The sequence below is a fragment of the Siphateles boraxobius genome, unplaced genomic scaffold, assembly GCF_051911475.1.
Source record: "Siphateles boraxobius isolate OS27281-9 unplaced genomic scaffold, OSU_SipBor_1 1, whole genome shotgun sequence".
Classification (NCBI taxonomy): domain Eukaryota; kingdom Metazoa; phylum Chordata; class Actinopteri; order Cypriniformes; family Leuciscidae; genus Siphateles; species Siphateles boraxobius.
This window is the reverse complement of record NW_027508699.1, coordinates 10,581,976-10,603,552: the sequence shown is the minus strand read 5'-3', so window position 1 is coordinate 10,603,552 and position 21,577 is coordinate 10,581,976. Positions and strand designations below refer to the sequence as shown.

Genomic DNA, 21,577 nt, shown 5'->3' with positions numbered 1-21,577 from the left:
GTTTTTTTTTTTTTTAATGGCAGCTATGGGACAAACAGGGTGGGGTAAATTGAGCCAGCATTGAAGTTGAGTTAAATCTCTGAAGTATAACCTGTATAATTATTATTTAGTTTTTTTTTTTTCAAGTCTATTTGATGGGAACAATGTACAAGTAGCCAACAGAAAATCGTTCTCTTATACGAACCAGAAGATGCTTCATATATTTTTCCACCTGTAGGACTAGTCTCTAATGGCCAAACATGTTAGACATTTCAGAAAATCTACTAGGTCTAGAACCTTTTGACTAAAATGTTTATTAGTTTCAGTGACATTTATTCATTCATTCATTCTAATTCAGTTTTTATTTAATTTTATCCAACAAGCCAAGCTCTCCGTTTAGTCTGCTTTTGGAAAGGTTACAACTTTGGTGTTCAACATTGTTTCAGAAATGCAAACAATTAAAGATATTGAAATCTCTACTTAATATGGTTGGTTTTATGTTTTTAAGTTAAACAACATATGATTATTTGTAAAGGAAATTTGATTGTTAAATTCGTTTTTTGAAAGAGGTAAATCATCTTTACAATTTCACATGGGTTTGATTTGGATTCAGTTAGATGGTCAGTTTACACCCCAGATGGTGCAACTTACCCACTGACTCGGATCAATTTACCAGGGGTATTTTTTTTTAATAAGAAGCCATGTTTTTAGAATATGTTTTTTTTTGTGTCATAGATGTATTTTGATCATTATATTTATTATTTATTTATATAATATAGGAAAATGGGATGCTCATCAAGTCTGATTAAATCTTGTGCAAGGTAGACATCTAGTGGTCTTCCGTCAGCGTAGGTAAAATGAGGTAGCCTAAGGATTAAAACCACTCTCTGCTCATTTTATATGTAGCCTACTTTAAAATATCTAAATGTTCTTTTTTTTTTTTAAGTATCGTAGATACCATACAAACAGAAGAAAAAAACTGCTTCGCGCAAAACACAACTAGATTCCAGAAATGAAACTGAATTACATAGCCTGGGCTATATTGCCATAATATAAACGCATTCTGGATCAAATGTAGTCTCCTTATAAAGAAAACTGCAGCAGCAGCAGCGTGCTTCACTGCAGTCACAATACTTTTACGTGGAAGTGACATGCCTTCACTTACAGGGTTTTAGGAAAACTGCCCTTCAACTCCCGCAGAACAAACGGCACATTCATAAACAGCAGTCAGTCAGTCAGTCAGCAGTATAATATCTCTGGAGATTTGACTCCTCTTCCTCTCTGAATGTTACATTTGTTCAAACGCGCCTCATACGATGAGGATTATAATCTGGAGCATCGCGAGCGCTTTCCTGTTCAGCATTATTTTTACGCAACGACATCGAAGGTATGTGGAATATATAACCAAATCCATATCTAGATGCCTGTATATGGTCAAAAAAGCATTTAGCTCGAATTGATGAAAAATACACTGAATTCTGTTTGCTGTTTGGTTGGTGACATTAGCTATTAGTTCCCGTGTTATTGCCTTCAAATTTGAATAATTTGTACTAATTAGCTACTAATTAATGAACAAATCATTGCATATTAAGTATGCTGCTGTTAATTAATTTACTTAGTAGCTACTATTAAAGCACATGGTTTTTAAGTCCTTATGAGTTTCAAACTTAACTATGTGCTTTCCCATTTGTCCTCATTGTAGACCAGTTTTTACATGTGGCGGGAACTTCACTGGAGACACAGGACTGATTGGGAGTCAGGGGTATCCTGGTGTCTACCCACCCAACAACAAATGTGTGTGGAGAATTACAGTAAGGACAGATGCGTGGGAGATATCAGTCTTTAAACGTCTTTTCTGTCAAAGAAAATATTTCCCATGCACCATAAATCTCTCACAAAGTGTGGTCTGGTCTGGGTGGTTGCTTACTGTCCCGAGACAAGACAATGATATTTTGGTCCATATTCTGATACTTCATTGTAATTCTGTAGAATTCCTCCCAGTTCCCTGTTTTATAGTTTACCAGGCAAAAATGTAATTATTTTTGCTTAGAAAAGTAACGACACACACTTCACTGGCAGCACACTTCAACAAGCCACACTTGAAGTATGACTCATGTCTATAGCACAAATGTGTTACGAGCACCTCTACTGAATTATGAATGTCTTTTTGAAAATCAGCTGCTACCTAATAGAATTTTTAGAGAGTAATCTAAGGAGTTAAATGTTTTGATTGTGGAAAGATATTCATGCTAAAAAAATTATTTTATTTTATTTCCCAAAAGCACCGATAACCAACTACTTTTCGCCAAGTTTCATCGTTAATAGTGTTTTCCGAAACCACAGTTCCAATGAACATTTGCAAACAGCATTGCAAATTTGTGTGGCTGCCATCTTTTCCCCAGATTAAATGGCACACGAGTACATTTTGGGCGTCCAATACCATGTCGCTGGTTTGTGGTTATGCCCTTCTTGGACCACTGTTGGTAAATTCTCACCACTGCTGACCGGGAGAAACCCACTCTGACCCAGTCGCTTTGCCATAACAATGGCTCTTATCAAAGTCGCCCAGATCTTTGAGTTTTCCGCGTACAGATGCCACCGTTTTTAAAACGATCCTCATTAACTTGTAACCGTGAAAAGGACTTAAAACGCTGTATACTTATACACTGTATAAACGCTGTATAAAACACGAAAAGAGTTTTTGGTTTTTGGTTGAAAACGCTGTTGTGTAAACAGCCCCTAAATATACATTTCATTCTGGATCAAAAATAGCATAATAGTCCTCAGATGCCATCTTCGTTACAGCAGCATTTTGGAGAAATGTAACCGCATATATAGCCTATGGAAGTACAGCAAATACATACTGCATGTAAACATGATAAAAAACTTGGCTTTCTGATGTTTCGTCTAAATCAACTATAATAATCTGACATTAATTGCGATTCTGAATTGATTAATTAGCAGACGCTATTACACCACCACCTGTGTGACATCATTAATGACAGGCCTATATTGTTAAACCAATGTTGTTGAAATGACAGAGGTGCGACCATGTTACTTCGATTACGAGAAACAGCCGCAACTAGCTAGTTAATTTCTCATTGCATTGTACTATGGTAGTTAGGCAATGAGTTACACTTATTGTATGGGGAATTTACTTCTAATCTTGTAAGAAAATGTAACAATTTTACATTTTGTGGAAATGGTGGCAAATTAGATATTGAAAACATGCTTCTTCTTCTTTTTTTAAAAGTAAGCACCCTTAACCCAAACCGGAAACGTAACATTAAGCAAAATGAATGAATGACATTCTCCACCAATTTGCCAAAATGTAAATAGTTACAAATTGCCATGGGACTATGTTGACTCTTCTCAATTAACCGTCTACAGGTCCCTCAGGGGAGGGTCGTCTCCCTCTTATTCCGGGTTCTGGATCTTGAGAGTGATAGTCTTTGCAGATATGACTTTGTTGATGTTTACAATGGCCACATCCAAGGGCAGCGTCTAGGCCGCTTCTGTGGTACTGCCAAACCCGGAGCGCTGGTCACCAATGGAAACAAGATGCAAGTGGTCATGGTGTCAGACGCCAACACAGCTGGGAGTGGTTTCCTTGCTGTATACTCAGCGATTCGCCCAAATGAAAGAGGTAACGAGACTACCAACTTATTACCATCCAAATATAGTAAGTGGCCCTTCCCTGTTATTTCAATTCAGCTCTGTGTTTTGTTTTGCTCATCAGGTTTTTTCTGCAAATGCACTCAAATTTCCAGAAATTATTTCAAAATGCAGCACTACAGACCTCAGTATTTTCAAATAAATCTGCATTGATTCCATGTCATCAGACTAATATCAAATGATTGTCCATGGCAGGTGACCGGTATTGCGGGGGTCTTTTAGACAAGCCTTCTGGGACGATAAAGACTCCTAACTGGCCAGATAAAGACTACCCAGCAGGAGTAACATGTGCCTGGCATATTGTTGCTCCTCAAGACCAGGTTTTAATTTATTATTTCTATCAATAGCAGATCATGTCACAAGTCATGTATCATTGACAGCACATTGACAGGATGAGTATGAATAAATATCTTTTTTTAAATTGCAAAGTAACTTCCCCCCCTCAGATCATTGAGCTGAAGTTTGAGAAGTTTGATGTGGAGAGGGACAGTTCCTGCCGCTATGACCATGTGGCTGCGTTTAATGGTGGAGAAATGAATGAGTCACGGAAGATCGGCAAGTTCTGCGGAGACAGCCCACCCATGTGAGACCCCAAGTCCGTCACACATGCGCCAATACACCATTTACCACTCGTTCACTAAGCAGAGAAACCACCACAGACACTGACCTCAAATTTTAGACTGATATGGATTTTTTCAGTGGTTGATGCTACATTATTGCATGTTTTCCCAGTTCCCACATTTTCATGGAGAAGTTCTTTTTTATTAATATTTTTTTATACAAAATATTTTTTTGTAATAACAAAATATACAAAATAAACACACAACAAAAATGACAGCGGAGAGAAAGCAGCAGTTCAGAAAGCATCTTGTCATAGCGATGTAGATTGTTTGCGATATGTTTGCACCAGCTCTGCAAATCGGCACTTCATTCAAGTCACGTTTATTTATACTGCACTTTATACAATATATTGCTTTAACGCAAACAGCTTCACAGTATTAAACATGAAAAACAGTGTCACTTTCAATTAGAATTACACCAATGGTAGTTTGATGGTGTTTAACAGCCGGAGCAAACTTTTCTGGAAACAAACTCCAAATGAACTTCATTTCAGAACGGATTGTGTTCGAAATGACGGCATAACAGTTTATCCTTTGATTTAAGTATATACTTGAAGTATATTGGGGCCTTAATTCTAAAAGTCTTTGTTTATGCATAGACTCTAATAGGGCAGTATCAAGGTATATAAGTGATGTAAAATTATGTCTTGAGCGAACTTAAACCGTTGGTCGACAAATGTCTTACTACATGTTAAATTAACCTACTTCACCTGAAAAACTATATCGCATCAACTATATTGTGATATATCGTTATGGTGAAATAAAATTTCTCTCACAGTTAGGAGTTTATATCACGCGATTCTGACTTTATAACTTGCAATTGCGATTTTATATCTTGCAATTCTGACTTTATAACTCACAATTACAAGTTTATATCTCGCAATTCTTTGAAAAAAGTTAGAATTGTGAGATAAAAAGTCGCAATTATCTTTTAAATTGTTTTATCACGTGGTGGAAACAACCTTCCAAAAGGCAAACTTTATTGATCAGAAATTGTATTGAAAAGACACAATTGCATGATATAAAGTCACAATTGCATGTTATATAGTCAGAATTGCGAGATATAAACTATAATATAAAATATATAATTCAATTCTGACTTTATAACTCGCAATTCTGAGTTTATATCACACAATTCTGAGAAAAACAGACATAAAAACTTGCAATTGCATTTTTTATTTTTTATTCTGTGGCGGAAACAAGCTTCCATTGTGCCCACATGGTCAATAAATCTTTATTTTAGAAAGGTATTTCAAAGGAATATTTTTTATTTCAAACATTATTTATTAATTTTGTCTCGTAGGCCAATTTATTCGGATGGCAATCATCTCCTCATCATGTTTCTTTCTGACCTGAGTCTAACTGCGGATGGATTCATCGGCCATTACCGCTTTAAATGGAGGAGTCTCAGCACAGCCAGCGCCCCTCTCACCCCCATGAGCACCATACCACCCACCACACGGCCCGCAGGTCAGTCCACAGCCCACTTTCCAGAAGGTTTCATTTCAAATGAAAAATGCAAGTAGCGGCACGGTGTAAAACTGCTGTTTATTATAGGAATAAACGTGTGTAGGTAATGACATTGGAATGTATTGAAGAGTTATTATGTTTGGTTCATATGGAACGCATTAGTTCGGTCACATGGGAAGTCTAATGTGCTTCTATTTTGTTACTAAAGTGCTTTAAGAGAAATACATGTATGTGACTTTTGCTGTGTTTTACACTGTATTTTAGTGTATAAGGACATGGTGTAGTTGGTTATTATTAGAACAAATCTTTTTTTACCCTCTTTTTCAAAAAGCCCTTACATATTCAGAAGGTCTTTGCAAGCAAAAATGCAAAAGGACTGGAACAATTGAAAGCCATTACTGCTCTAGTAACTTTGGTAAGTGGCCGTTGTTTGTTTGATTGAAATGTTTTTGCTTTCTGCAAACCAAAATAATAGGAGGAATTCTGGGAATTTATTTGAAATTCTGACTCCAGGCATTCTGACTCCACATTTTCAGGACATTTACAAAGGCATTAAACAAATTATTCTGATAAAAAATAAAAATAATTGGTAACACTTTACAACAATGTTCATTAGTTAACATGAACTAACAATGAGCTATACATGTGTTACAGTATTTATTAATATTTGTTAATGTTAGTTAAAAAAAACAGCTGTTCATTGTTTGTTCATGTTAGTTCAGAGTGCATTAACCAATGTTAACAAATAAAACCTTTGATTTTAATAATTTATTAGTAAATGTTGAAATTAATATTAACTAAGATTAATAAATGCTGAAGAAGTATTGTTCATTATTAGTTCTTGTCAACTAAGGTAGCTAAATAATAGGGCTGGGTATTGACACAAATTTCACAATTCGATTCGATTTCGATTCACAAGCTTGCAATTCGATTAGATTTCGATTACGATTTGATTCGATTCAATATTGATTATTTTGGATATCAGGTACAATACATGGCAAATTTTCTCAAGGAAAACAAATCTCTTAACCAATGCTGTAAACTATGGGAGTCAGTTGTATCATTAAAATTGTTTCATTAGCCTACTATAGCCTAATATTAAAGGTAAAGATTTACTGATTTGTATACAAACAATTACACTTTTATTTATTTTTCTAATAATTAAGTTATATGAAATATAAATATTTAAATGGTGGCTGTCATAAAAAACTTGCCAGATTTATTCAAACATGCATTAAATATTGAAAAACATAAAATAATTATAAAATAACATAAAATGCATATGTAATATGGTGCATATATTTAGCAAAATGCTCCTCTCTAGAGTTAATTTTTCTAGCTGACTAACGAGTTCATGGTCACTGGATATGGTTTTTCTGAGGTAAATGTGACGTTACATGACATTGTTTACAAGCTGTTTCACTGACGTCTTTCCTCGGTTGAAACACTGATTGAGCGATTCCATGTGACAATAAGGATTTCGATAAGTTATACTCTATCTTTTAACACACTTTCAGATGCTCATTCCTGTTTATTTCACGCTGTAACTGGTAATATTAAGGCGGAAGAGAAGATTATGTGTGCTCGGCGCTGCTGCTTCTCTTGAGCTGCGCCAGAGCGATCTCACGCCACAGCGCCAAAACGGTATTTATGTTTTTGAATTTCGTAAGAAAATGGACGTAATTTGAAATCTGAGACTTTGTTTCATATCAATAGTAACAAAGCACAAAGATTATTGCGTTTATTGGATGGGATGCGCGCTACAATGTTCCATTCATTCATCAACTGAAAACAGGATGACTAATCGATTCTTGGGATTTAAGAATCGATTAAAATCGAGAAATCTATATTTTTTACCCAGCCCTACTAAATAATGTTCCCTATCAGTCGGTCACACTTACTTACGTAGTGACCGACGAATGGGTATCTTGCTAGAGAGGCCAATCTACTCCGAGTGAAACTAAACAAGCCAATGCACATTGGCGTGCAATCATTTGCATCAGCTGTTCAGCCTCGCAGCGCGGGTATATAATGAGCAGCAGGTGTGACTGCACTTCAGTTTTTTGCTGAGGAGCCAAGCCTGATAAGCTGGCCGCCTCCTTCAGGCAAGGAGGGTCACCATATGTAACCGAGGCGTTCCCTATCAGTTGGTCACTCTCACGTACGACGTGACCGACAAATAGGAATCCCTACCAAAGCGCCACAGCTGCTGCACCCCATCCAGCGCCCTGTGTAAGCCTCTACTCCTTCTTTCCTGGAAGGACGATAGGAGGAGGCTTACACAGAGTGTATGAGATTATTGGATAACACTGGGAAAACGTGCCCTTTCTGTTAGGAAGGAGAACGCTGCAGAAGCCACTTTCTTCGAAGGAGTTATGCGGGAAATACATATGGACTAGTCCGAAGGTTGTACTCCAGTACATATGAAATACTGGGTGACTTAGCCCAAGGGAAAGACACAGGCTTCCGTTAGGAGCACCCGTGGAGAAAATATACACATATTGAATCCCCGTAGAGTCACACATATGGGACCCAGCCTAGACCCTGTTAACTAGTTAACGTTCATTAGTTAACGTTGACTAATGAACCATTGTAAAGTGTTACCAAATAATTGTACGTATCTGTACATCGAAATGATATTTGAAGAAAAATATTTGCATCACTTTATAATAACTAAATTAATAATATATAAAAAAGAATTTGTAATTAAACAAATTGCTTAAAAATCATTAGTTAACCCTTATATATATATATAAAAGGAGTATACTTCAATATACAGTCGGTATCTAAATATACGCTTCGTAGTAAGCGAACTGTATACAAAAATTTACTAGTTGTATACTTGAATGTGTCCTATAAACATTCAAATATGAATATATGTATGAAAATAAAATATTTTAGTCAACATTTCAAGAGATGTAACTCCTAAAAGGGATGTAAACCTATTTTAATTAACAGAAATAATTCACTGTTGTTGTTTTTTTAAAAGTTAACTAAAGCTCTCATTCACCGTCTCTGTTTTAATAATGCTTATAAATGGAAAATGTGTTCAGGCCGATACTGAGACTCAGCTCTTTTTTTTAAATATAATTGCAGTGGCAGTAAAGCTGCTGAGCACAGTAAAAATGACAGCACACATAACAGAACTATACATACTTTATACATTACCATGCACATGCAATTGTATGCATTTGTTCAAAGAAGAAACCTATGAATTTAGTCTTTTTTTTCCCTCCCAACAGTGATTACTGCAACCCTTATCTCAGCAGCCATGAGGGACCACAGCGTCCTCGCCACCTTTTCCCTCATACACCTTTATAAGGAAGGAAGTTTAGCCATTCAACAGGCTGGGAAGACCATGAGCACAAAAGTCACGGTCCTCTGTAAAAAATGCCCTCTGGTCAGAAGAGGCGAGTATCTTTACACCGACCATGATCTACAAGAACCCTAACCTTAATCATCTTAATTTAAACCAGCACAGCTAGCACTAGCACCCAGCGAGTCCAGCAGATGTTTATAGTTGATTGAGGTGGATTTGAAAGGTGATAGTTTGCAAATTTCGAGCCCCCCAATCCCCCGAAAGTCCTTTGGCTCCATTTGTGGTGTTGAGATATTTCAGGCAGGATATGCCATTTCGGCGTCACGGTGTGTAACTTAAGCTCGCTCAAGAGAGGGTCTCAGTTGGTTTCCTTGAATCGTGGACAGCTAGAATAATAATTCTCTTCAACCCCATGGATGGTATGTGACTTTATTGGTGCCATGCTTTACCTCAGCTCACTTAGTGTCGAAATAGTAAGCCACTGCTCGGAAACTCTGAAAAGCAACGGTTTTGTTTTGAGGGAAAATTCTAGAAAATGTGCCATGGAAGAATTTGCGTTAAAATATGCAGGAATTGTTTTTGGCAGTTCAGAGGAACAGTTTAACATTAATCATTTGGAGTGGAATTTTTATTGTTGAAATGAAAAGGGAATAAACAGAATATTATTATGTTATTGGCTCACTTTATATTAAAGCAAAGACGTTCTTCAACAGTTAAATGAGTAAGGAGAAGGAGTGTTTTAAACACCCTCTTGAACTTTTTTTACGCCACAGGTTTGGGATGTGCATTTCCTAGTTCAAAAGATGTGGCCAATCCCCTGGTACTAATTAAAAAACATCACATTAGAACTAGCAAAAATAAATTGCCCTTGTGAAAAGGAAGTTAGCCTAGCATAATTGTATTGAATGCACTTCATATCTTAAAAGTATAATATTTTAAGAACTGTACTTGCACATAATGTAATGTTAATGTACTAAAAGGTCAGTCAAGGGTACTAAAAGAGAGTGAACGTTCATGATTGTTTCTTAACACACTTTAAAAAAAGTGCATTTTGTTACGTGGAATTTTTATCAAATTAGTTATTTATTTGACTTTAAAGTACATTTTAAATCATTAAGTTTATAATCATTTGTCAAAAGCAGTACACTTATTTTCATGTGTTGACTAAAATACTAAAGCACATGTTAAGCACTTGATTAAAATTTTAATGGTAGTGTGTTATTTGAGGTAATATTTAGAGTTAATATATTTTAAATGCACTAAATTGCAACAAATTCGTAATTACAAATATATTTAAATACATAACATACAAGTTTAAATAAAATGACATTAAAGTAGGTATATACTTCAGTTTACCATAAATGCTAGTCGGTACATTTGACATCACTTAGAATTAATTATGAAATTATGTTAAGTCCTACTTGGGTCAAAAAACACTTGTAACTGACATGCTATTTACTGCCTGAAAACATTACATTCATTTTGCACTTAAAGGTGCAGTATGTAATATTGAGAGCTAGCGGTTGAAATTCAAAATATTGGAGAGAATTGTTTCCCCGCCCCCTCCTGCCCAAACTCGACGCTCATGTGGGTTTCCTGATTGAGGACAAGCAATAGGAATGAGCACAATTAACAATGGAAGTAAACGAGCCTTACACTGTAAGTTGTTGAGCTGATTTATTCGTGTTTTAATATGCCATAGCGATTTTTAGATGATGCCGAGGCTTTTTAGGTCGCATAGAATCTGCGATCTCTGACCTAGTTTGTTTGCTGGTTTCCATGGCTGCAATACTCTGTGTTTTCCACCATCTGGGAACCTGGTGTGTCGAAAATTCTAATGGGTAAATTGGCTATTTTTGTGCTTTAGTACAGTAAAAAAAAGTACATACAGCACCTTTAATAAGTATATTATTTTAGAGTATGTTATTTCATATTAAGTAAAAAAAAAAAGATTATATTATGTATTTGTTTTGTTTTTTAGGGCTTAACTACATTGTCATGGGACAGACAGATGAACAGGGACAGGGTATTGTTTCCCCTTATAACTTTGTGATGGCCTTCAAAACCAAGAAGCAACGGGATCTGGGAGTGCTGAAGAATATTCGCTGTTAATGTACTGGAGTCTGGATTTCTATAACCTATATTATTCATTTGATGTAAGTGCATTTAATAACATTCATACTTGAAGGACTCTTTCACTATTTAAGACTGTTCCTGACTTTTTCACATTTTTATAGCTCATTTACCCCAATAGAACATTTGCAAAAACTTTCAAAATTGTTTGTTTCAATCTGTCTTTTTTTTTAAGGAACATACTTGACTTTGAAAGACTTAAATATCTTTGACAACATAAATCAACGACGCCCTCAAAATAATTTTAAAAATAACCTCTAAAATAATTATAGTAAAAAGCATTTTCCTTGAAGAGTTGGACTGAAGATCTGAACTGTTGCAGAGCACGGTGGAAAAATGAAGGCACTCACTACAACAAACTGTCATTTGCAGTAGCTGGGGGGTGCTGACATTTGCGAGAGCTGCGGACATGTTGGCCTTTGAATCTGACATTTATCTAATCTATCTAGTGTTGTGATGAGTGGACAAAGATTGAAGATGACAAAATGAAATGTTGTCAAAATGAAGTACACTGTAAATTGCTTTTATGTCAGATGAGTTTACTACTGAAAGTTCCTATGTCCCTCCCCGCGATGCAGTATTTTATTTGAAATACTGTATGCTCTTGTGAAGCTTAGAAACGTATTATAACTTGATTTTTCAAACAATGGGAAAATAAAATGAAAATAGAGTGGAAATGAAAAGCTTAGTGAAGTTTGCTTAGTGTATATGGGGGAGTCAGTTTAATTTTTATTATTTTTAATCAGATTTAGCATAGCATAACTTCTGGCTCCAGTTCACCCCATGTTTACCTAATTGTGATATTAACTACAATTTAGGAAAACTACTATATTTTGTAAATGTAATATACTGTACAGTATACTATTTTATTATTATTCCATGGGGACATGAAAATGTGCTGCTTAGAATAAATTATGTTTATCAGAATACCGAGCTTTGAGATTTTGAGACTTTTTTGACTTCCCTTGAATAAGAAGTGCACTTTAGCAGAATTCTAGATAAAGTTTTTATTATGGAAATAAAAAACTTTAAAAGAATATACTTAAAGTGCGAACTGAATATAATGTTTTCGGACACTTAATTGCATGTTACTTACAGTTAAATGAAAATGTATTATAGTTTAAATTTGAACTTAAGAGTGTTTTTGACCCACTTAAGTAGGTCTTAAGTACATCTTGATATATAATTACATCTTATTGTCTTTGAAATATGGTTAAAGTGTACTGTGTACTACTGACAACATATTTATGGTAAACTAAAATATACTTTAATGCCATTTTTTTTAAACATATACACAGAGGTGGAAAGAGTAATTAAATATTCTACTCAAGTAGAAGTACTACTACTTCAATGAAATTTTACTTAAGTACAATTAAATTACCGGTCTAAAAATCTACTCAAGTAAAAGTAAAAAGTAGCTCATTTAAAATTGACTCAAGTAAAAGTTACTGAGTTACTTTTTTAACAGCGGGGGTGGGTGAACAGTGTGTGGGGTGGGGTGGGGGGACTCTCCCGTGTAGGGTTGTAATGGTATGAGATTTTTACAGTTTGATAACGTCTTCGAAAATATCACTGTTTACAGTATTAATCAATTATTAAATAAACAGTATTATTAAATTATGGTTATTATTATTATCATCAGTTAAAATGACAGTTATATGAAAGAAAACATTTTTTTTGGGGTTGAACGAATGCTTTTATTATAACAAACTTGAAACCATTTGTTTGTTTTGTTTATTAAAATTTCAATAGAACATGTCTAATCAATTAAATTCAATACTTGATAATGAATTAGATTAACAACTAATTTTTAACATTAATAATTTATTATTTTTTTTAAGAATAATATAGTCCTATGAAATGTATTTTATTCAGAAAATTATTATTTCTTTTTATGATTTAATCCAAATATATTATCAAAAACGTGGCAATCAAATGAAAATTTAAACTTGTGTCCTTTTATTTTTTGGGGAAGAGCTGCAAAAAACAGATTTACTAAATTAAACCATGGACAAAAAATATATGCCTTAATTAATGTTTAAATCAATTGTATTATTATTATTGTTGTTATTATTATTATTTTGAGAAGTACGTTCTATTGTATGCCTACAATAGTAATATATTTCTGTCATCATTTCTCCTAGTTAAACCAAACTTTTATTTTGACAGGTTGTAGTGGAGACCTGTATCAAACTGTAACCCTATTTGACAATGGTTTTTCTCAAATAAAATGATGAAAATGCTCATTTGGCGTTCTCTCAGAGCAGCTCTGGAAATGTTCATGTATTCATCATGTACTCAAATTGTTTGTGAGACGCTGAAAACACCACGCGTACTTGAGTATGTAGTAGACAAAATGGAGCAGCTCATTCACACCGATTCACAGAAATGCAGAACAAGCAGGTTATATATTTACATAGCAGTATTTTTGGGCTTAAATATTCACAGACCATGTCATGATTGGATTTATTGCAAATTTCTACTTCCCATGTATTCATCCATCATTTTGCGTGTTTTACGTGACATCTTCTGCGTTATGTAAATTCCATTTTCATGACTGGATTCTGGGATTCCCTCTGCATCAAGTAAAAGTAAAATTACAGATTTTAAAAACTACTTAAAAAAGTAGAAGTACACAAAAAAACGACTCAATTACGTAACGCGAGTAAATGTAATTCGTTACTTTCCACCTCTGCATATACAGTATGTCATATATTTTATTATGTATGTAATTACATAGTACCCAGATTGGGATCACGCTTAGGGAGCCTGCCATCTTCGAGTATTGTAAAAACGAGCCAATGCACATTGTCGTGCGAGAATTGCATCACACACTCCGTCCCACAGCGCGGGTATAAACACGGAAGTGGATGCACGCACCAGTTGTCTTTCGCTTCGGAGCCGATCGGTGTCGATGTCTCTGAGGAGTGTTGTACTATACTGTACAACGAGTGAGTGTGTCGGTGTTCTTCTGGAAGACTTCTTCCAGTGCTGGTGTTTCTACAGCGTGAGTGCAGCGGTAATCGCGAGCTTCTGAGCTCTCAACTGCAGTTTTAACAGCATCAAATTTATGTTTGTGTTTGTTGACGGTTTTTAGAGGGCGAAGAAGTGAGTGTTTCACTGTTTCAGTTCCCTGTTACTGTGTTGCTGCGGTCATTCCCCTGTGTGCTCCGGCACTGGTGATGGGTCCCAATTCCTAAGAGTGCAACACGGGTGCATTTGCGTCTTTTTCAAGATGCCATTACATCCGTGTGTTTCTGGGTCCGGTAGGGCTCTGTCCCCCTCTGACGGTCACAATTGCTGCATCACGTGTTTGGGCTTACAGCACAGTGAAGCAGTTCTTGTGGATGACTCATGTTCTCACTGCTGGAATATGACCATCTCGGTATTGAGATCGAGACTTGCATTTGTTCGCAAAGGTGGAGTTCCCCCTCCCATGCCCCGCTCTAGTGCTTTTTCTGTGCCAACTTCCCAGAAGAACGCTAAAGTGCCATGTGGGGTGGGTGACCTGAGGATCACAGTGAGGGGTAATCCGCCCGGCAAAGCCCTGTGGATCCCTCACTCCTCTTGCAGCTGCTGGAGCTCCTCGACGAGCACGCTGGGTCCCCTGTAGTGGACCGACCAGCCGTTTTGTACGGGGCCCCTCCAGATAACAAGATGTCCATCGCAGGGTGCATCGGAGGGTGAGCTGGGCTCTGGAGATGACGACTCGGCTGCCCTACCTTCCTCTGGGAAAGTAGCGTTGCCCGAGCCTGATCCAGAGATGACAGCTATGCTGAAAAGGGCCGCCGAGGCGGTTGGGCTCGAGTAAAACCCTCCCTGTACCTTTCTTCCCTGAAGTGCATGAGGAGCTTACGAGGGCATTGGCGGCACCTTTCTCTGCCAGAAACCACCTAAGTAGCTCCTCCCCCCTCACTGCACTTGACGGGGGAGCAGCGAAGTGTTATGAGACTATCCCTCCAGTGGAGCGCTCTGTTGCGATGCAATGTGTCCGGCGACCACTACCTTGCAGCTCGCACAAACGGTCTGGTAATGACAGCCTCAGTGTCCCAAGAGCGCCATCTCTGGCTCAACCTGGCATCCACTTCCGTGTTTATACCCGCGCTGTGGGGCGGAGCATGTGATGCAATTCTCAATTCTCGTTTTTACAATACTCGAAGATGACAGGCTCCCTAAGCGTGATCCCAATCAGTCGACACATCGACTACGTCTCCGTTCCCTCCTTCAGGGAACGAGGGTTGCATATGTAACCGAGACGTTTGTTGTGAAGTTGCAATTTAGTACATTTAAACTATATAATAACTTTCAATAAAATATGAAATATAAAACACACTACAGTTAAATTATAATTAAGTATGTACCATGCTTTTTGTATGTTAGTCAACACATCAAAATAAGTCTACAATGCACTTTAAAGCAAAACCTTTAATTCCAGATTATTACAACATGCACTTTTTAAGAGTGTACTTAAAGGGATAGTTCACCCAAATATGAAAAAAATTGTCATCATTTACTCACCCTCAAGTTTTTCCAAACATGTATGAGTTTCTTTCTTCTGTTGAACACAAAATAAGATTTTTTGAAGAATGTTGGTAACCAGCCATTGATTTCCATAGTGTTCTTTTCCTACTATGGAAGTCAATGGGGCCTATCAACTGTCTAGTTACCATCATTCTTTAAAATATCTTCTTTTGTGTTCAGAAGAAAGAATCTCATACAGGGTTTGGACAACATGAGGGTGAGTAAATGATGATAGAATTTTCGTGTTTGTGTGAACTATCCCTTTAAGTCTGTTAAGAAACAGTCATGAAAGCGTACTCTCGTTATAGTCTTTTATTAGTATTATATTATCTGCAAGTACAGTTTTTTAAAAATAATATACTTAATACTATTAATTTTTTTAAAATTATATACCAATAAGATTCAAAGTACACTACAAGTGCACATTCAGTACAGTTAAGCACACTTAGTTTTCACAAGGGTTTAGCATTTGAATTGGCATATTAATGCTGGAACTGGGCAGCAAACTTGTTAATATACTGAGATCTGCTAGTGTTTCTGTACACTAACATAATGCAGTACAGTGAATGAGACACATTGTTAAGTGAATCCACTGAGCCCAGAGGGGGTTGAATGTGAAACCGAGCGCAGCACTACGTGATGGTACAATTGTCAATGGGTAACACTCAGCTCAGCTGAAATTATCCCAGAAACTCAAACACATCTGGAATTTCACAATGACATTGAGAGAAAGTCCCTCTAGAACAGAGCTGGACACGTTAGATGATTATAAATAGGAGGCAGAGCCCAGGAAAGTGTTTGCAATTCTGGCCACTGTTAAATGATGTGGATGCTTGTTCAATAATTTCTTCTGCCAATTGTAGCATTTTTCTGCTTTCGACTCAAATTCACTGTAAAAAAATCCTCCTCTGAATTACAATGCGCTTTCCTGGATGAGCAAATATTTAGACTGACACCCAAAATGTATGATATAGCTGGCCAGCTGCATCTAAGCCTGATTAAAGGGTAACTAAACCCCTGGTCAGAGCCTGACTCCACCCACTGACAATATTTGAAAAATGCTGGAAAAGTGGGAGGAGCCCAGCGGAGGGGGGGCATGCACCTGAGACGCATCTCTCTGTACCACAACTTCCAATAGGAAAATTCAACTGCAGTAGCCACCGTTCAACCTGAAGAGGGCAGCACTCAGACATTTTTACACCATATATTGTAGAATTAAAACACTTTAAAACCAAATGTCAAAAAAAGTAATCAATGAACAGCATTTATGAAGCTCCATTCTTACAGATCATTAACTAAAAGAAGTTGTTTTAGTGTTTAGTTACCCTTTAAATAATAAAACGAATGAATGTGCAGATCTACATGGCTCAAATATTTCTTGCGAGCACCTTTATTTACGTAATGTAAAAATATCCAGCTATTTACAATCTGAAAGAATCAAGAGTTGATAAAGAAATAAAGCATTCACAATTATTAAGAAAATAACATTCGCTTCGAATAATATTGCATCTAGTATCTTAGCTAGTAGAAATTAAACGGTTAGTGACATATTTCGGTGCAATTAACAGGAGGTAAATTCATGAGGAAATATTCATAAAAAATAACAATTGCATTTAAGTGTTGGTGCGTAAGGCAGAAGGGATGTTTGGGGGGCTGGAGTGCAATGTATGGGTTGTGCTTTCTGACAAGGTCAGCCATCGACTTTCTTCAAGCCCCTTCCCATAAGGCATGCAAACACCGTCATCACCATCTTGGGTTTCACCTCCACAAGGTCATCGGGCAGGGCGTACACCTTGACTCCAATTTTTCGCGCCACTGAGATTGCGTATCTGTGAGTGGGAAACAAAGATACGGAGACGGTTGTTGGTGGCGAGACAACAGGCAGTTTGGCGTCAGATGCGTATCAGGGTAATTTATGAGGAACCGCAGGGGGAACTTACTTTGCATTGTTTAGCTTGTCCTCTGGCGTCATTTCCCCGCTCTTCACCATCTCGTATTTAATGACTTTGGGCACGATGGTGTCGATCAGATCAATCACTGGCAGGCTAGTGCTGATTGATTTGTCCTAAAACAATACATCAGATACAATTCAATTTCATTTAAACTTAGACATGTTTGATATTATTTGAATCCCAATATGAAATCATTCACTTTGTGGTACTGTAGGAAAACTGTACTGGTAAAACATTGTGTCGAATGGGATTCACCTTGAAGCTGTTGATATACGAGTCTTTATGGCCTTGTTTCAAGGTGTTGTTCACCCAGGTGATAATAATTTGATCATTGACTATTTCCCCTTCACCGAGGTCAGACAGAACCTTCAAAGTGTATCTGCAAGAGTTATTTGTAAGAAACGAGATGATAAATGTTTCACATTTTTAACAAAAATAGACGTCAAAGCCATAACCATCCTCATATGAGAAGTATTTTTTTGTTTTGGTACAAATGTGCAAAATTTTGAGGTCATTTTTTTAAAAAGAAATATACTTTTATTTCCCCCCCCAAAAGTCACAGTAAAGACTATCAAATAAATGCAGTTCTTTTAAACTTTCTATTCATCAAATAATCCCGAAAAGCAACATGTATCACTGTTTCCATAAAAATATTACGCAGCACAGCTGTTTTCAACATTGATAATAATAAGAAATGTTTCTTGAGCAGCAAATCAGGATATCAGAATAATTTCTGAAGGATCAGGTGACACTGAAGAAGAGTAATGAGGCTGAACATTCAGCTTTGAAAATATATTCAAAAAGAAAAAAGTTATTTAAATTGTAATAATATTCCACAATATTGCTGTATTTTAGATTAAATAATTGCAGCTTTGGTGAGCATAAGAGACTTATTTTTAAAAAAAAAACATTTAAATGGTATCTATTTTTATGATTGGAAATGTGTTTTCCTTCCTCTTGAAGTACCTGTTGTAATATATGTTTACAACACACATTTTGCATATATTTAAAATATGTTTTGGCCAATTTTTTGCCATATGAGTCAAGTCAAATTCTTTCAACCCAATCTCATGAGAACTATTTTACAAGTTTTAAATTTTCATATGAATACATACGATTTGTTTTGTATGAAAATAGGATTTTTTAGAAAAAAAAAAATCTAGCATGAAGGTCCACCTCTAAACGTATCCTTCAGTGGGGTGTAAGCAGATGATACGAAAACATGTGCATTAGATCGCACAAATTTTCGCACAAATCAACAACATGTAAAATAGTTAGAATTGCCATGACAGCATGTTGAAACTTTTATTGTATAGATAAAGTACCTTGTCATTAGTTGCCAGACCAGTGCCAGGGTGTGCATGGGACTTCCCTCATTGATATTCTCACCACCGATTCCTACTAAGGAAAACTTTGCTTCCTTTTTGCCCAGTGCGACTGCATAATTACAATTCTCAAGCTACAAAACAAACACATGTCAGCCAAGTTAAAATGACATGTATAATTTAACCCCGACAACAGCAGTACGCATACATAAATAGAATTTTTGATGAATAAAGTGCATTTTGAATTCTAAACTGAGCTAGCCAGTACCCCGAGGCAGCTGTGGAAAACATTTCAGCAGGGACAAAAATCCAACATCAAACAGTACAGACATATTTAATTTGCTCTCAGAAACAAACGTAGCCTACTGATGTGATATAACTCAAAGCTGATCCGGTTCTTTTATTTCATTTATCAGCTGATTGTACTCTTAACCTATTGAAACTCAAAGCTGAACTTCTGAAAGTACAAACCTTCTTCATGTTGGAGCCCAGTATTGGATAGGGAGGTTTATTGACTCTAGTCCAGTCAACAGGGACCTGGATTCTTTCGTATAACTGAAGAATGGCTTGACCATCATGCAGATCACTGGAGAAGATGTACATGATTAACTTCAGTCTTTTGGTTATAATGTTTTATGTAGTACAGTGAAGCAATGTAAATTGTGTTTAAATGTACAGACCACCTCTGATTTGTCATCAAATTTCTCCAAAGCACAACAACAAAAAAGCAAAAAGCAACATGTCAGAGCTGTGGCCTTGTGGTTGGACATCTATCTATCTATCTATCTATCTATCTATCTATCTATCTATCTATCTATCTATCTATCTATCTATCTATCTATCTATCTATCTATCTTTCTCTATATATAATAATAACTACAATTTTATCTATTACTACCAAATAACACCTCTTTTTAAGCTGGTGTACTAATTTTGTTTATGGTTTTAAATAGTTGCTCATGATTTTCATAAATTGTAAGTCATTTTGAGTAGAAGCATCTGCTAAATTGATTAATTTAAATCTATGCACAAGTTACAGTAAATGCCTAAATGTAATACTTTGGGAAGGAAGTTTAGAACAAACCTAAGTGTTCACATAGTATCATATTATAGTTTTATTTCTATATGTTTTAGTTATTTTCCCATTTTATACATTTACAGTTTTTCTCAGTCGCTTTGGTGCATTTCTCACATCACTATTTGCATTTGCACAACAGTTAGTTCAACCTCCACAACATTTAGTCATTTGTGCACATCATAAAGTATCAGTTTCTCATTCCTTCCAACAAATTGCAAATGCTTTTGGACATGCATCAATTGCTTTCATACAACTCTCTGCTGTTCCCTTTCGAGGGAACTCGGACTGCGTCGAATGACACTTTGGGGGGAACGCCCCTCAGCGTAGCGTCTCTGAAGCATGAATGAAACTAAGCCAATCGCTGATTGGTGTTGCGTCATGACGTAATGAGTGACGGCATACAAGCGGAAGCTATAAAGGACGCCGGCAAACATGAGATGTCAGCTTTCTGTTCTTCAGCAGGCGCTCTCTGTCTGTCACAAGCATTTACAATATATATATATATATATATATATATATATATATATATATATATATATATATTATATCTCATGGCGAGCCAAGCGAGTTTCACGCGGTGTGTGCATCCCTGCCCTCGTTATATTACGGGTGGGGACACACATCGTTTGTGCACTCATTGTTTGGGAGTGCAGCACGCGCGGGCAGCTCTCGAGGGGGCTGCTTGCGAGGATTGTGATAAGCTTCCAATCCGCGTGCTGCGCTCCCGCCTGGCCATTTTCAATGAGGATGGTCAGGCTCGCGAGCCTCGTGGTGTGGGACCCGCGTTTGCTGAGGCAGCGCGGCAACGCTCTTCATGGGGCTCGCAAATGGATCTGACAAGGGATCTCGAGACTGCCGAGGCACATTCTCGGGATTCCTCTGTCAGTTCTGATGTTCTCCCACCTCGCACGGAAGCCCGCCCCGCGGCTTCTTCCGCACGAGTGGAGGACCCGATGTTTGAGCTGTCTGCTTCCGAGGAAGTAGACGTGCTCAGCATCGAGGGCGGAGATTTTGGGGATGACTCGCCACCCCATGTCCCCGCATATGAGGAGCTGGTAGAGGTTGTCTCTCGTGCTGTGGCCCGTCTTAATATCACTTGGCCACATAAAGAGGCAGGAAGTGCTCGTGAAAAGCAAATTAGACGAGCGCTTCCTGCAGCACAGAGAGCAACCTCAACACCGGGGCTTGCCTTTCTTTCCCGATTTACACAACGAGTTGTGTAAATCGTGGAATAAACCACATTCCTCGCGCGTGTCCAACCCCCCTGTCCTTAATTATAGTAATATTTTGGGGGCGCGAGAGAAAGGTTATGGGACGATGCCAAAGGTGGAACAACCATTAGCCACCTATTTATCACCTGAATCGGCATCGTCCATAAAAGCCCCGGTGCTGCCCACTAAGCCGTGTAGGGATACATCTTCCTTGGTGGGCAGGGCTTATATGGCTGCGGGTCGGGCTGGTGCTTGTTTACACACTATGGCAGTGTTACAAGCTTACCAGGCCGA

General features: G+C 37.1%; 2 protein-coding genes across 4 annotated transcripts in view; one reads left to right on the top strand and one right to left on the bottom strand.

Moving 5' to 3' along the window:
* The first annotated feature begins 1,102 nt into the window (after window positions 1-1,102).
* On the top strand, window positions 1,103-12,129 carry pcolce2a (procollagen C-endopeptidase enhancer 2a). 2 transcript variants are annotated; one of them, XM_077204175.1, is made up of 10 exons: window positions 1,171-1,366; window positions 1,682-1,790; window positions 3,370-3,625; window positions 3,850-3,974; window positions 4,101-4,237; window positions 5,578-5,744; window positions 6,076-6,159; window positions 8,987-9,154; window positions 11,045-11,219; window positions 11,372-12,129. In XM_077204175.1, the coding sequence occupies exons 1-9, from the start codon at window positions 1,296-1,298 to the stop codon at window positions 11,173-11,175; spliced, it is 1,248 nt and encodes a 415-aa protein (XP_077060290.1). In that variant the 5' UTR covers window positions 1,171-1,295; the 3' UTR covers window positions 11,176-11,219; window positions 11,372-12,129. The 2 variants fall into 2 exon arrangements, with proteins under 2 accessions (XP_077060206.1, XP_077060290.1); XM_077204091.1 differs by having other exon boundaries at window positions 1,103-1,366; window positions 11,045-12,129.
* Window positions 12,130-16,016: 3,887 nt separating this feature from the next.
* The window catches only part of pls1 (plastin 1 (I isoform)), a 52,074-nt gene continuing 46,513 nt past the window's right edge, over window positions 16,017-21,577 (bottom strand). For both annotated transcript variants that reach the window (XM_077203144.1, XM_077203242.1), the window contains exons 12-16: window positions 19,466-19,580; window positions 18,995-19,128; window positions 17,925-18,048; window positions 17,658-17,782; window positions 16,017-17,546 (exon numbers count right to left, since the gene is read on the bottom strand). In XM_077203144.1, the coding sequence (XP_077059259.1) occupies window positions 17,408-17,546; window positions 17,658-17,782; window positions 17,925-18,048; window positions 18,995-19,128; window positions 19,466-19,580 (637 nt within the window). In that variant the 3' untranslated portion in view covers window positions 16,017-17,407. The remainder of the gene's footprint in view (window positions 17,547-17,657; window positions 17,783-17,924; window positions 18,049-18,994; window positions 19,129-19,465; window positions 19,581-21,577) is intronic.

Bases quoted from the DNA above. Each gene is read 5' to 3' on its own strand.
- pcolce2a (XM_077204091.1), top strand. From the start codon at position 1,296: ATGAGGATTATAATCTGGAGCATCGCGAGCGCTTTCCTGTTCAGCATT. The intron at 3,626-3,849 runs GTAACGAGACTA...TGTCCATGGCAG, and splicing joins GATTCGCCCAAATGAAAGAG to GTGACCGGTATTGCGGGGGT. The intron at 3,975-4,100 runs GTTTTAATTTAT...TCCCCCCCTCAG, and splicing joins TTGTTGCTCCTCAAGACCAG to ATCATTGAGCTGAAGTTTGA.